At 40.7% G+C, this 14,785-nt stretch overlaps 1 protein-coding gene across 5 annotated transcripts in view; it reads right to left on the reverse strand.

Annotated features, from left to right (window-relative positions):
* Positions 1 to 13,518, reverse strand: part of LOC120721001 (protein unc-13 homolog C) — a 113,528-nt gene extending 100,010 nt beyond the window's left edge. For 2 of the 5 annotated variants that reach the window (XM_040010975.1, XM_040010974.1), the window contains exons 1-2: positions 12,041 to 13,517; positions 1,965 to 6,244 (exon numbers count right to left, since the gene is read on the reverse strand). In XM_040010975.1, the coding sequence (XP_039866909.1) occupies positions 1,965 to 6,045 (4,081 nt within the window). In that variant the 5' untranslated portion in view covers positions 6,046 to 6,244; positions 12,041 to 13,517. Of the gene's footprint in view, positions 1 to 1,964; positions 6,245 to 12,040 lie in introns of all 5 variants that reach the window. The other 3 variants (XM_040010978.1, XM_040010977.1, XM_040010976.1) reach the window with 2 other exon arrangements.
* Between the last annotated feature and the right edge of the window lie 1,267 nt (positions 13,519 to 14,785).

The raw sequence follows: 14,785 nt of genomic DNA on the forward strand, positions 1-14,785 counted from the left end.
AAATCCACACTTTTAAGCTTAAATTTCAAAACTTAAATGTTAACTACTGATTTTATCTACTGTTCTGATTTTATCTACTGTTTTTTTTTTGTTTTTGTTTTTTTTATCAGTTTGAAATCATGCTTTTTATTTGTTTTTGTTTTTAATGACTCTGTAAAGCACTTTGAATCACCTTGTTGTTGAATTGTGCTATATAAATAAACTTGCCTTGCCTTGCCTAGAACCAGGCCTCTAACTGATTTATCAAAGATGGAAAAAGAATCAAAAAGCCAGTGGAAAGTGAGGATAGTCTGTCACACTTGCCTAGAGCTCGCTGTATGCCTCACCTCACACCTATGAGATTCAGCAATAAGGAGTGACACAGTAAGTCAGTCATTCAGTTCAAGTCTTAATTCTTTTTGCCTGGTAGCCATAAAAAGGCAATGTGTAAAACTAAAGCTGCAGAGTCATAGCCAGTAAATGTTTCATTAAGTTTGCATTGGCCTGTTATAAGATTACCTGTTTATGTTAGAAGTGATGTATAAAGCATAGACCCATATACTGCGCCAGGAGGGGAATCTCCGGTTAATCTATTTTAATTTGAACTGAATTTACATTTATGAACACATCTGTCACACAGCCAGCATTAAGGAGTAGCCTGTATTACTGAACTAAAATTGCCCGCCATCACTACAACCGTTACGTATGTGGGTCAAAAGCTTTTTGATTTTAAGTAAGCATGGAAATTCCCTTACGTCTTATTTCACTCCAACTGGAAGACTGTTCCATCAATGAATCTATCCAAATTTTAAGTGGGATGCCATAGACCTACAGAATTCTGAATAAATACTACTGTGGTGAATCAAAGGTATACAACAACAATACAATTACTGGTATAATGTATAATGGTTTTATTTATGATTTAAAATATTGTAGTGCATTTAATAGCTTCTCATTGGTAAAAAAAAGAAAAAAAAAAGAAAAAGAAAAGAAAAGAAAAAGAAGCAAATAAAAGGTTTATGTTTACACTTGTTTGAACTCTCTGCCACCACAATGTCATTAAATAGCAGTGCAGTCATGCTTTTTTTCAAATGATGGTATGTTTAGGAGGTCACCAACAGAATTCTATGTTCCTAAAAAGTCTGGTAATAAATAACAACCCACCAGAAATAAAATACTATCCCTTAAGCCACAGCTGTCTGCATGAGAATCCAGTGCTGTGCCATGGGAATTCAAAGTCATTGCCACCCATAACACTGCCATCCACCACCTAACAGATTCACTGCCTTCAGTTTTTCACCACAACATAAATAACCAATTCAAACACATTTGCCAAATGTATCAAAGTCTGAGGTTCATGCAAGAGTCGCATTATTACAATACCTAATTTCAAGTCAGGGGCTTGGTTGCACTGTGTAAATCATATACATTCATTTATTTACATTCACTGCAATTCAGGCTTCCACCAAAGACTTTCTTGATGTTTAAAAATAAGAATTCATGCTATTTTTGCTGTTCATTAACTGAAAACAAATGGGTATATTACTTCTTCCCATACTCCTTGTTGTTTTCCTCATTGTTTCCTGGGATTTGTTTTTTATCCATCCATTCACTTTCACTTATCCTTATCAGGATTCCGTGGGGACTGGAGCCCATCTCAGCTTTTATATTTTATAATTTATTTATTTTTTATATTTACCTTTTTTTGTTGGTTATAACATTTGGTACTATAGCTGTAACCACATTTACAGTAACTTTGTTGCTGTATTCATTAATGCACAATCACCTGACACTTGACTGCTGTACTTGATGTTCACTTGCTGTTTGCTTCTTTACTGACAAATTTTGGGGAGCACATAAATGTAGATTTTGTCTATTTTGTTAGTAATTCATACAACACATGTAAGACCTGCCATGTAAAAAAAAAAAAGTGGAACAAAATTCAGATAACACTGTGACAAATGATAGGAAGAAAAGTATCATACCCCCTGCAAGGATCTGCTGCTCCAGTTCGGCCATCTGTTTCCTGTAGGCCCTCAGCGCTGCCTCCTTAAATGTGGGCCGAATACGTTTTTTAGGTGGAGCCTCTATTGGTTTTTCTTCTGGAAGATTTTTGTTTTCATCCTCTTGCTTTTGTTCAACTTTTTCTGCCACCTCTGCAACCTCTTCAGTTATTTCTGCCACCTCTTCCAGCTCCTCATCACCTTCTTCCATCTCCTCTGTCAGATCATTTCCCTCTGTCTCATCTGGTTCTTCTACATCTACATATTCTACCATGGCATCATATTCAGCAGTGTCCTCAGTCAGTTGGTTTTCATAATCCTCGCTGTACTCTTCATCATACTGTTCATCCAAACTACAATCATACTCCTGAACACATGTTTCTTTACTTGCTTCATTGTCACCTGGGGCTTCCAACTCTTGCGAAGCTTCCAAATCCTGAGAGGCATCAATGTCTAGAGTGGCTTCAATGTCTTCAGACACATCATAGTCCTGAGAAGTCTCACACTCCTGAACAGGTTCATCAGGCTCCTCTGTCTCAGAAGTATTAGTTCTGTTCTCCAGGTTAGCTAGCACTTGCTCCATTACTTCAACATAGTGGGTCTCACTGTCCACGGGTTGTTCCTCGGCTTCTGTTTTATCCTCCTCTGCTTTAAGGAAGACGGGCTCTTTCTGGATATCTGAGTCAACTGTAGTACTAGAATTATTGGTAGTGGAACCAGATAGTGTGCGGAATCGCCCCATAAATGAAGACGAGGTGTTTGAGGTCTCCTCAGGTGGCGCAGCAGGGGTAGTCTGAGACCCAGATTTCCATACAACCTCAAGAGCTGACTTAGCTCTCTGTAAGGTAGAACCAAAGCCAAATCCAAAGGACTTTTCACTGAGATCTATGCTGAGCCTACTGCTCCAAGACTTGGGAACTTCCTCAACCTTCTCTGTTCGAATCTCACTCTGGCTACGGTACATAGATGAAGACTTACTCTGGGGCTGGTGAAAGCTATGATTAACATCCAGTTCGGGGAATTTTTCTTTAGGAATTGTTTTGGGGATATCTTTAGAGACTTCTTTAGAGGCTACTATTGGTGCTACTTTAGGAGCTTCTCCTGGGGCTGGTTTAGGGGTTTCTTTGGGGGTCACTTTAGGGCTCTCTTTTGGGACTACTTTTGGGGACTCTTTAGCTGGAGTCCCCAAAATTTCTTTAGTTGGTATTTTAGCAGTTTCCTTAGGTGCTACTTTATGCACCTCTTTGGGGGCCTCTTTTGGGGAAGGTTTTGAAGCTTCTTTGGTAACTTCTTTAGGAGTAATTTTCAGACCTTCTTTAGGTACAACTTGTGGAAGTTCTTTAGCAATAACTTTAGGGGATTCCTTAGGAGATTCCTTAGGGGACTCTTTAGGAGTCGAGACAGGGGTCAAGACAGGGGTGTCGATTGGGGTTATTTTAGGGCTCTCTTTAGGGGACTCTTTAGGACTTTCTTTAGGAGTCAACATGGGGCTATCTTTCGTGGTCACTTTAGAAGTGACTTTAACAATCTCACTAGGACGTGCCTGAGATGCCACTTTAGATACCTCTTTGACTGTGGGCTTTGTTGTGTCTTTAGGAGTGAGTTTAGGACTGTCTTTAGAGATAGCTTGAGAGGATTCCTTAGCTGCTGACTTTGAAATCTCTTTAGGCAACTCTTTAGGAGCTGCTTTAGAGGTCACTTTAGGTAAAACCTTAGCAGATACCTTAGGACTTTCCTTTAGCAATATTTTTGAGTTGTCCTCTTTTGTAGCCACTTTAGTTTGTTTATGTGTCACTTTAGCAGTGGCTTTAGGGGAATCTTTAGGGGAAGATGCTACTTTCGTGCTTTCTTTTGAAATAATCTTACATGGTTCCTTAGATTGACGAGCAGATGACTTGACATACTCACGTTCCGTGATAGGAGGAATAATGTGGGTCGTTATTGGTGGTAGGGAAGATTCCCTGTCAAGCATCATAAATTCCTCATCTCCTTCAAACTGTAAATCAACTTCCTGACATTTAGTGATGTTCTCTGGAAAACCAGGAATTGTTGATGGGTCAAATGGACTGCTAACCTCTATGGAGGCTTCTAAGCCAGAGTCAGCACCCTGCTCCAAATGATGCCAGTCTTTCCACGGTGATAGATCACCTTGCAGAGAAAGCTGAGAGCCACTGTAGTGACTTCTATCCCTTGACATACAGACAAGTCCATTGCTAACTCCGCTGTCAATAGTTTCCGTAGTCTCGACCTCATTATGTTCATAAGCTTGATTATCGTGGCTAAGAGCGTGACTGGGGCTAGCATACCAGGAAGAAGCCATGTCTTCCTGTTTCCTTTGCCACAGTTCCTGATCTGAGGAGGACAGCAGGGAGCAGCCATTTGCCCGTGTAAAGTACTGACTCTCTGAAAAGTCTTCTGAGTATGACTGGCAAAGTTTTGAGCAGTCAGACTCAGAGCGGCTGAGTTTTGGAGTGGAGTAGTCACTCTGGGAAAGCCAACCAGGGGTCAGATCAGAATAGTAAGCCTTTGCATGCTTTTCTGGATCATAGTAAGGGTCATCAGCATAGTGAACTGTGCCTGAGTAGCCAGCCTCATCTCCTGACCGGGTATGATCATGGGACCGCCTCTTCTCTGATTTGCTCTTGTGAACAGGCTTTGAAATCACCATTGCATATTTATTTCTGCTTAATTCATCCAGTTCTTTGTCACTGTCCATTGAGTCCCAGTCATCACTCTCCACGACTTTATCCTTTCCTGAGATCTTTATATCCATGCTTTCATAAGTTTGAGAGGATGACAGTTTATCTTTTCTCTCTTTTCCATCATGAGTTAAGCTATCAGTAGACACGGTAATGCCAGTTCCTTTAAGTTTATAGCACTTTTTTAAGACTACATCTCTATCTTGGGGTGTTGCAAAAATAACAATAATAGGGCGGGGTTTAGCATTAGAACATTCTCTTTGTTGCCCTAATCTATGAGCGAGTTCAATTTTAATTGTTTTATGAGGGTCAACAAAACCCATTTTGTCTTTTATTATTTTATAAATTAGACTCTCTGTTTTCTCTGACTTTTCTTCAGGAACATTGAGGAATCGCAAGGTGGAATTATTGGCCTGGTGACTAATTTGTTTTATGTAGTCATGGATATCGCGAGTTTCCCTTCTTGACTGGACAAATCCAGAGCGAAGCTGTTCAATCTCACTCTGAACTACTTCCACACTGCTGGAGATCTCATCAATTGAACTTTTAAGGGCATTGACATGGCCACGAAGCTCAGATAGTTCTGTCTCTATCTGGCTGATCCCCTGTAGCTCCTTAAAGATCATTTCCATTACATCCTGTGTTTGACTGATGCAACCTGTTGAGGATGAGCCAGGCTCAAGGGTTGAGCTCTTTTGTTGCCGTCCAGCACGGTCCAAGGATTTGCTCCGAATGCCTAGAGTTTTCCTCCAATTGCTCACCTCGGAGTCTGAGGAGACACATTCCTGGCTCTTTTTCCATTTTCTTAACTTGCGTAGAGCTCCCAACCTAAGTGTGTGTAGACTGGAGCGCTCCCCTCTTTCACCTTCAGAGCTACCATCCGAGGGAGCCAAACTGATGAGGCTCTTCCTGTTTCGTCTTACTGGCATAGTGTGCGATTTATGCTCATCCAGTCTCCGGATGGGTTTTGTGTCACTCAAGGAGTCAGAGTAACTACTGTCAATCGAAAGAACCTCGGGAAAGATGCTTTCATTATTATTCAAAAAAAGAGAACTTTTTGGGAGTCCATTTGCTATAGCTACACGATAACTGAAAGTGGGTGACAGAGATGAACAGTCGTTTTTTCCGTCGTCTTCCTCGAGCGAAATGTTACGTGCTGAAGAGCATTTGGAAATCTTTTTAACGGTAGTCTTCAGTGTGGTAGAGAGAGTTAGATTGTGTACTTGCAAATCAGTGGTCAATTTAGGCTCTTTATTTTCACTTCTCTCTTTCTTCTTTATTGGTTTTGCCAATTTCTTTGTAAACATTCCTTTGCAAATCTTTTCAATGTAGGCTGATATAGTTTTGATTAGGGCAGAAACCATGGATGGCAATCCTGTGGACTTTTTTTTATCATCTAATGAAAGGAGAAGTTGGCTGGGAATACAGCGTCAGTGAGCCAAGCACAATCAACCTGTGCTTGACAGTAGGAGCCCAGCTCACAATCACTAAAACCACAGCCCATGCAGAGAGTCACTAATACTTTTGAATCCAGTGGCCTTCCTCCAGAAAAGGACCATCTCTCTGTAAGACAAAGAAAGAATATTTGTTTTACAATTGGGTCGCAAATTCCTAAGATATACATAAATACAGCAGAACCCTACTTTTTTTTATTTTTATCTTTTGATCTTTAACATTTGTAAAGCCAAATTTTCTCCTCTGAACTGTCTTCATACACCAATTAAATAACTGCTTAAGTAAACACTAAAACAAAGGACAATTTGCGTTTATATTTAAATTTCTGCATTAACAACAACTAACTTTAAACACATTGTTTTGCTGATAATTCAATAGAGCACCTAGTCACCCATTCTATATGGATGTCACCTTAAATCACAAACTAGACTTCCTGACAAATCAAATGAGAAAGAGACAGGGAGCACTGAAATAAATTGTATTTCAAAAAAAAAAATCATACTTAAACTATCCATGACAAATAATTTTTAAAAAAAAAATTTTTTTTTGTTAAATGGCTAAAATTTGATGAGAAAACAAATTTCCTTAATTTAATTGGAATGGTCTGATACATGAGTTAACTATATGGAAGTAGTACTACTGGAAGGTAGGTGAAGTGAATAACAATGATCATCCTATTATAATGTAACATTATAGCATTCCTGGGAAACAGTTGGTGTTTACATTTATGTAAATGTTACGTCACCTTCCCCAGCATGACAAACCACCCAGCAACACTGAAGAAACTGCTCAGGAATGGCTCAAGGACTGCACAAAGTGGACAGCTCATTCAATTCCCATCAAAGAAAGCAACAGTACAAGTTCAAAGATCTGTTTCCAACATCCAGACACCACAGAACACCCCCAGGACTTCTGTTCACGTTGTGATGGATCAAAGATGTTTTGACCAAATGAGGGAGGCGTACTCAAGTGATATTAAAATGTACTGGCTTATAAACAGTCATTTTAGGCTCATGGAAAAAGAGGCCCCTTGAATCATGCTTGATAGCTTTAAACCTTCAATTGCTTGGAGTGGGTATGAAAGGTATGTATTTTCCATATGGCGAAGCTGGTCAACTGATTCAAAAGAGAGATGTTTGTTGTGCTGAGGACCTGACAGCTGCTACACATTAGTTCTGGGGTTTAGAGCTTGATGTGTCTACAGTCTCATGACCACAGAGACATGCTCACTTTAAATGAGCTGTGAAACACAGCATCTCAGTTAGCTTTTACTGCTTGCCTCAGAAGAAAGATCAGACATTAGCAAATAGAACTGAAATGTGATGCCAGCATGTACATTTTTCTGCTACTACTGTATAAAGTAAGGAGTCCAGCAGTTTGGCTCTTTGTCTATACATAATTCTGAAAATGTCTTGCAGTGGAACCAGTCTTAATAGGTCACCAGATACTCAATTAACTAGTTAATTTAAAAAAAAAAAAAAAGTATGATATCAATGAAATGCCAATTTATCTTTCAAAAATTGTCCTGATGTATTTGCAAATCATTAAGCTTTTAAAAAAATCTTTACCAACTGTCAAAACTCTTACAGGTATGGAATGGCAAAATGTTGAGGTAAAAAAGAACTACAATATACTGGTATACTGGGAGGTTCATGACTCAGCTCTTTTAAAATGGCATACAGCCAAGAGCAGCCTTTTGAAACCAATGGTTCATGACCTAAAACTGTCCCCAACAAATGAATCACAGCAGATAATGTTTTAATATGTTCCGAGATTGCCTGAAATACTTTCATGATCAGTGATCTTCTGAATTTTAAACTTATAACTGCATGATAAGAGTGGCAATTGAGTTGTGAACAAAGCAAAGTCTCACACAGTCTTAAAGAAAATTGTGAATGAAAGTGAATTTCCAACATGTCTCTAAATGAATGAAAGGGAATGAGTGCACCGCAGTGCAAGATCTTGCAACACCAGCAAGATCAAGTGCTGATGATGGTGCTAAGTTTCCAATCTGGTGCCATTAAACTACTGAAAAAGACCAACATAACAAGAGCTTGTTATTCAAAGAGTGCATTTCTATATTTCAAAGCGCACAGAAAAATAGCTGGCTCATTTACACATTCTTGAAGAAGGGTCTGAGTTACAGACACCCCTTCTCTCCTATTTAATTGCCTCCTAATTGTAGAGAATATTGGATAGCCCAAACAAAGGTTCAGTAAACCCTGAGAAACCACTGTACTTTACTAATGCATATGTTTCAGCCAGACAAAAATTAACACTTAAAACTAACTAGGACAGGGAAAATAATATTATACTGTCACATGGGGTGGTAGAATATTACTGGAAAGCATGTTTTTTTCTTATTGAGTGAATTATTTCAAATCAAGACACAGAGATACATCCCCAAATGATTACAAATTACTTTTTATAAATAAATATGTTTATTTTTTACACACTTGAATAGCACAATATAATGAGCAAAATGAAATGTTTGCATGAAAGAAGAGTACGGTAAGATGGAAATGATGAGTGGAATGCGAGGAAATAAAAGGAAGGGGATGTGCTGAATGATTGAATTAGACATTTGCATGCCAGAAGCTACAATATAAGAATTATATTTTTGATTATGAAAAAATTGGAGGATTATGATCTATAGTGATAAAAACTGCAAACGTGTCTTTCTCAGAGCAAATAATTCCTTAGAATTAACACTGGCATCAAACCTTTCAGTTTCCTTTGATGTTATGTATAGCTGACATACAGTTTTTTTGGCTTTTTTTTTTCTTTTTTTTGATTGGCTTTTGAGGATCTGAAGCAGGATTATATTTTTTTTTTATGGTTGTTGAGATAAAGCAGTTCTTGCACATCTCTTATGTTACCCCAATGAGTCACCAGTCCTGGGTCTTCTAAAGATTTAATTCAGTCTGATCAAACAAACTTTTGCTGAATTTGTCAAAGACGTGCAGGCGATACACACCTAGCAGGGAAGGCTGTCCCTGCACAGGCAGGATTGCAGATACGGGGTGCTAATAAGTGCAGATATTTTACTGTGCTGTTGTCAGTGTTAGACAGAGACAAATTTCAAGCTATCCAGACATAGTACAGCTATAGTCCATAGTCCATTTCCATAGTACAGCTAAAAAATTCTACTTTTGAAGTACTTCTCATTGCTACTCAAACATAGATTATGCTTCAAGGAGGAAGGTCTTGCATAGCATATCAAAAGCGACCTTTTCAGTCGTTATACTGAAAACTGTCAAACAGATAGCCTAATTTCTAAATCACATCACAAAAATGTTTTTGTGTAAGCTTTCTGAATGATTCAACCATAATAATACATTATCACGCAACCATCTACACAAAACATACCTAAAAATGACTGCTGGTTAACTTAAACCAATTACCTCAATGCATTCGTGATGCACATTTTTGTAATGCACTTAATGAACCAAATTGAGCTGCAGCCACAATCCTGGATGAAATATGGCATCTAGGATATGTTACTGTTTACTGTAGCAAACACTGGACCATCACTTACATAAAGCACTGTACTGCAGTGTGGCTGCACTTGGTCTGGACACTTCACACTAAAATAATACTAGTGTTTAATGAGTGTTGATCACCAATTAGGGAGCTGCCTTTGCGTAAACAGAGCCAACATCCTGACATGTGCATGTTAAGGTTTGACAAATGAAGCATTCACCCTTTTCCAGAGCTAGACTTGATGTGCAAATAACTTGCTAATGCCCACGAGGTATCGCTTGTATCGTCCCATTAGAGCGTAATGATGCAAGAATAAAGAAAAAAAAAAAAGGATGAGAGACAACTAAATTACCTCATCCTACTTACGCGTGTTCCACTAATTTCAATTCTTTAAGCAGACTCATATTGAGTCCGTTTAACCAGGTTTTTACATATTCAAATACTGTACTGTAATTTATTTGTCTCTACATTTTGGACCTCAAGCTTAACCTATTCTTCTGCATTAAATCTATGCACAGTCTACAATGTAACACTGAAACACTAGTTGGTCGCTGAGTTTCTCTATTCGAGTTGATCAGATCAATTTGAAAAACGGAAGTTAAAACATAAGGAGCCGTAAATTTGTACGAAGCTACAATGATCCCCAATGGGTCAATCACAGTCATTGCAGGTTGTGTTAATGTGACATATGGTCACATTTCTAGCAAAGTGCACGTCAGGTTGCACGATAGGGTTTCAATAAGTTATGATGTCATGACGTACCTTTGGTGTAGCGTTAAGACAGATGTACAAATCCCCCTTTAGCCTCATTTTTGAATAGGGATGGGGAATCAAGAGGTTCAATTCCTTGGAATTGCTGGTCTGCTTGGAATTGTTGATCTGCTTGCCTATTTCAGTTTGTGTACTGGAATTGTTATATCATTACATAATGTAACATAGTCTTGTTTTATATAACTGAAACGTTTGATACAATTATTTTTGTTTTGTCTGTCTTTTAAAAGTGGGTCATATAATTATCAAATATATTTCTCGACCCTTGAGCGAGGCACTCAGACTCAAACTACTCCAATGGAGTGTCTTTTTCATCAACTACTTCAGCATATTTTAAAAATAACTAATTTCTTAATGAACTTGCTTAGTCAGAGATCACTGGCTCCTGTAACAAACAAAATTGGGGTATTCCCATAGTCCGGATTTACAGCCCCTCCCATTTGTGAGTCAGACTAGAGAAACCTCCAGAGAAAGGGGAGTACCTCAGCCACACCCACTCCCTATGCTCTGAGGCATTCCTACCCCAAGCCCAGCATTACTATCCAGGGACCTATTTCCCCCATTTTTCCAAATGCATTTGATCAGCAGAGCACTCTAAAACACTCCATTTCTCACAGTCTGTACAACTCTCTTTTAATAAAAGTGAGTGCCAGTTAGAGGCATGCTAACCTATTTCTCACAATAGTACAACTGCTCCTCTTCTGATGTAAACTCGGCTATACCAATTTAAGGTTATTATGCTGCAACCAATTACTACTACACACTGGTGTGTTGTTTAGTCCCTTAAGCTTTTGGTTGACACTGAGGGATATTTTATGCAAACCTTCAGAATGGGCTCCATATAAATGAGAGATGCTCATGTGTTACGTCATGTCTTCAGACTCATGATTATGGATTATGGTTGAGTGTGGATTAGTGCACATGTGGATGTGTACATCCCTGTGCGCATATGTGTGCAGCCATGTATGCACACACACATGTGTGCCATGCATGCCTCCGTGCATGATTGCTTTCAAGCACACATTTGCTGCTATGTGAGTAGAGCGAAGTACACTAGTGGGGGGGCTGAGCGTGTGAGGGTGTGTGCATCCTCAAATCATTTTGCCCTCACGCCCATCCTCAGCTACATTCCGCCTCCTTTCTTCTAACCTGTGTAGTCTATTTCCCAACAGTGAAATATCTGCCCGCAGCCCTAGGAAACCAGCCAACATCACAACAGATTGTCTCCACTCATAAATCAAAATATTATCATTTCTTTGGCTGGCATGACGGGATACAGTCTCATCGCGTTTGCTCAGTGTGAAACAACAGCATTGCTCACATGCGTTCCTGTTGTGCAGAACAACATGGGGAAAGGTGAGAATGAGAGCAATGGGACGTTTGTAGAATCGACATTGTTTGAATCAGAAACAACAATACGATTGACAGTATCATCAACACCTTGCATTTTATTTTTTTTCACCTATTTACATCAAGATGATGCCATCTATTCGCATAATTCTCAAATAACGTTTCATCAGTCCACTGACAGGGCCACTGAGGGAGGGGAGGCAAGCAACAAGAAGATCCAGGATGAAGTCAAACAGTCAAGATTCCCACGCCATGCAAACACGTCTCGAGCGCCTGACAGGGCTTCGCCGCTGTACATACCTGGTTGTGTCAAATCCCCGTGTAGGACGCCAGCGATAGTGTGCAAAACGAGCCGTGTGGAGCCGATTCCCCAGTTTCAGCGAATGGTCGGAGCGAGGAGAGAGCAGCGATGCTGGGGAGGGGAGGGGAGGGAGGGAGAAGACAGAGTGGCTCGGTGCGCAGCTGCCTGCTAATACCAGAGCTCACAGCATCTCTCTGCGTCCGTCAGACACCACAGCCCAGAGTCGCGCCTCCGTGAAGAAACGTGCACACACCTCTGCTCCATGCCACCGACTGTACCCCCTCTTTCGCTCCTTCGTCGTGGGTTTTATTGGTTCCAGGAATGACACACAAGCGCGCACGCGCGCTCACACAACCACACACAAGATCGTGCCCGTAGCCTGTTTCACTGCACGGGGTGTCTAGTCCAAAATGGGATGCAGGCGGGTGGCGGTGACGCTGATGGGGAGACAGACAGCGCTGCTGCTGTTGCTCCTGGCTGCCGAGACTGAAGCTCTGCTCCCCGGCTGGAGAATACCCATCCCTCCCTTATACAAAACTCTCTCTCTCTCTTTTACTCACTCCCTCTCTCTCTCTTTGTGTGTGCGTGTTTGTGCTCACTGAGCCGGGTTGAGAGAATTGAGCCGACATTCAGACACACGGACGCAAGATACCCCCAAACACACACTCAGGCTTACGAGAGATGCCTTGAGTGTGATGGAAGGAAGGAAGGAAGGAAGGGGGGTAGAGCCCCGGTGTGTGTGATTCGTGGTTGCTATTTGCCTGATGATATGATCACTGGACATGCTGAACAAGAAACATCAGAATGATGTAATATCATAATGAACCAGGAGCAACACAGACACACAGTGGGACCCATGTTATTGTAGGCTACGGGAGTACTGCTTTAATTCTTCGTCAAGATCCGCGCGAATGTGTGGTGCGCGCGAGCTCTTCTGTGTTTGTGCACGGCTTTATGGGCATGCCTGAGGGGCACTAAGAGCGCACTTTCATCTCTTCCTTTCACACACACACACGTTTATGGTCAGGGCCAACCTCAAGTTACAGAAGACCATATCCATCTCTCACACACACACACACACATTCAGAAATACGCTCACACATCATCTAATTGCATCTCTCAGTGGAATTGTCGTCATGCATGATTGCTCACAGGCGCTGTAGATTTATCATAGCCACTGTGGTATATTAAAACACCACCACTGTTGTGAATTGCACTTAGAATGATTTCACAACAGTGAAAAGGAATGGAAATGCACCTAAACCCGCGAAGAAAATAGTAGGGCGATTATGCCAGATGTTTTAATTTGTCCTTGTGTGACATTTTGCTAATTGTGGCTTTAATTTCATGTTGAAGAGGACAAATTAAGACGGACACTGTGCAAAGAAAACATTGCAGGTAGCGTGTCACATGATAGTCCGCATCATTTCACTGACTCCCCCTGCCTTGGCAGTGATTAGGCATTCAAATAAAACCCATCTCTCTCCCTCTCCCTCTCATTTCGGCTGCTCTCCTCCTCTCTGCGTGCCTCCCTCTGTCAGTCTTGCTCTCCTCTCTCAGCCGAGATGTGTGTCATGCGCTCCTCCAACAGCCACTAATTATCTGGCCTTCTAGCTAAATCGCATTCCATTCCACTATCTCTCTCTCTCTCACACACACACACTGTCACATGGGAGTGTGGCACAGGATGTATGGAGATGTGTGTGGCTGTGTGCGCAAGCGTGTGCGGTTAGAAGTGGTGGTTGGGGAGAGGAGTGCAGTACCCCTCCTCCTGTGTATGGCTCCCGATCGCCTCCTGCCGGTAACGAAAACAACTGCAACTGAGAACCTCATCCGTTTCTGAGCCAGTCTGACCCAACTGATCACCGCTAATTACTGCAGCACATTTGTTTTCAGAGAAAGATAGCAGAGCAAATGCTGATTTATTTTAGCATTGACATGGTTCACTTTAAGTCTAATGTGATCTAATGCTCGAGTAAATGGACAAATTAGTTCTTTCTCTTTGTGATTCATTCATCTTATACAGTTGCTTCCACAGTTAATGCCACAGACTGTATATTGGTAAATGGACTGGTTCTAATAAGGCACTTTTCTAGTCTACTTGAGCATTCAAAGTGCTTTATACAACATGCCTGTCTGGAAACCAGTCTTTGAACTCTAAGATGAAGCCAGAGTACCCACTGGAAACCCAAGCAGCACAGGGACAACATGCATATTCTACATAGAAAGGCTCCAGCCTAGATTTAAAACAAAAACCTTCTTGCTGTGAGATGACAGTACTTAGCACTACACCACAATGTTGCCCTACATAATGAGTTGACAGTGAAAGATGTCACCAACCAGAATCATTCTCTATAAATACAGTCACAGTTGCTGATAATAAAACATGATGAAAAAAAAGTCCAAAGGCCAAATTCGAAGCTTTAAAAACAGTAGCACAAACACAGAACATCATGCAGATTATACAGTGGCTTGCAAAAGTATTCGGCCCCCTTGAACTTTTCCACATTTTGTCACATTACAGCCACAAACATGAATCAATTTTATTGGAATTCCACGTGAAAGACCAATACAAAGCAGTGTACACGTGAGAAGTGGAACGAAAATCTTACATGATCCCAAACATTTTTTACAAATAAATAACTGCAAAGTGGGGTGTGCGTAATGATTCAGCCCCCTTTGGTCTGAGTGCAGTCAGTTGCCCATAGACATTGCCTGATGAGTGCTAATGACTAAATAGAGTG

This window comes from Simochromis diagramma, unplaced genomic scaffold (assembly GCF_900408965.1).
Source record: "Simochromis diagramma unplaced genomic scaffold, fSimDia1.1 OVJJ01000603.1, whole genome shotgun sequence".
Lineage (NCBI taxonomy): Eukaryota > Metazoa > Chordata > Actinopteri > Cichliformes > Cichlidae > Simochromis > Simochromis diagramma.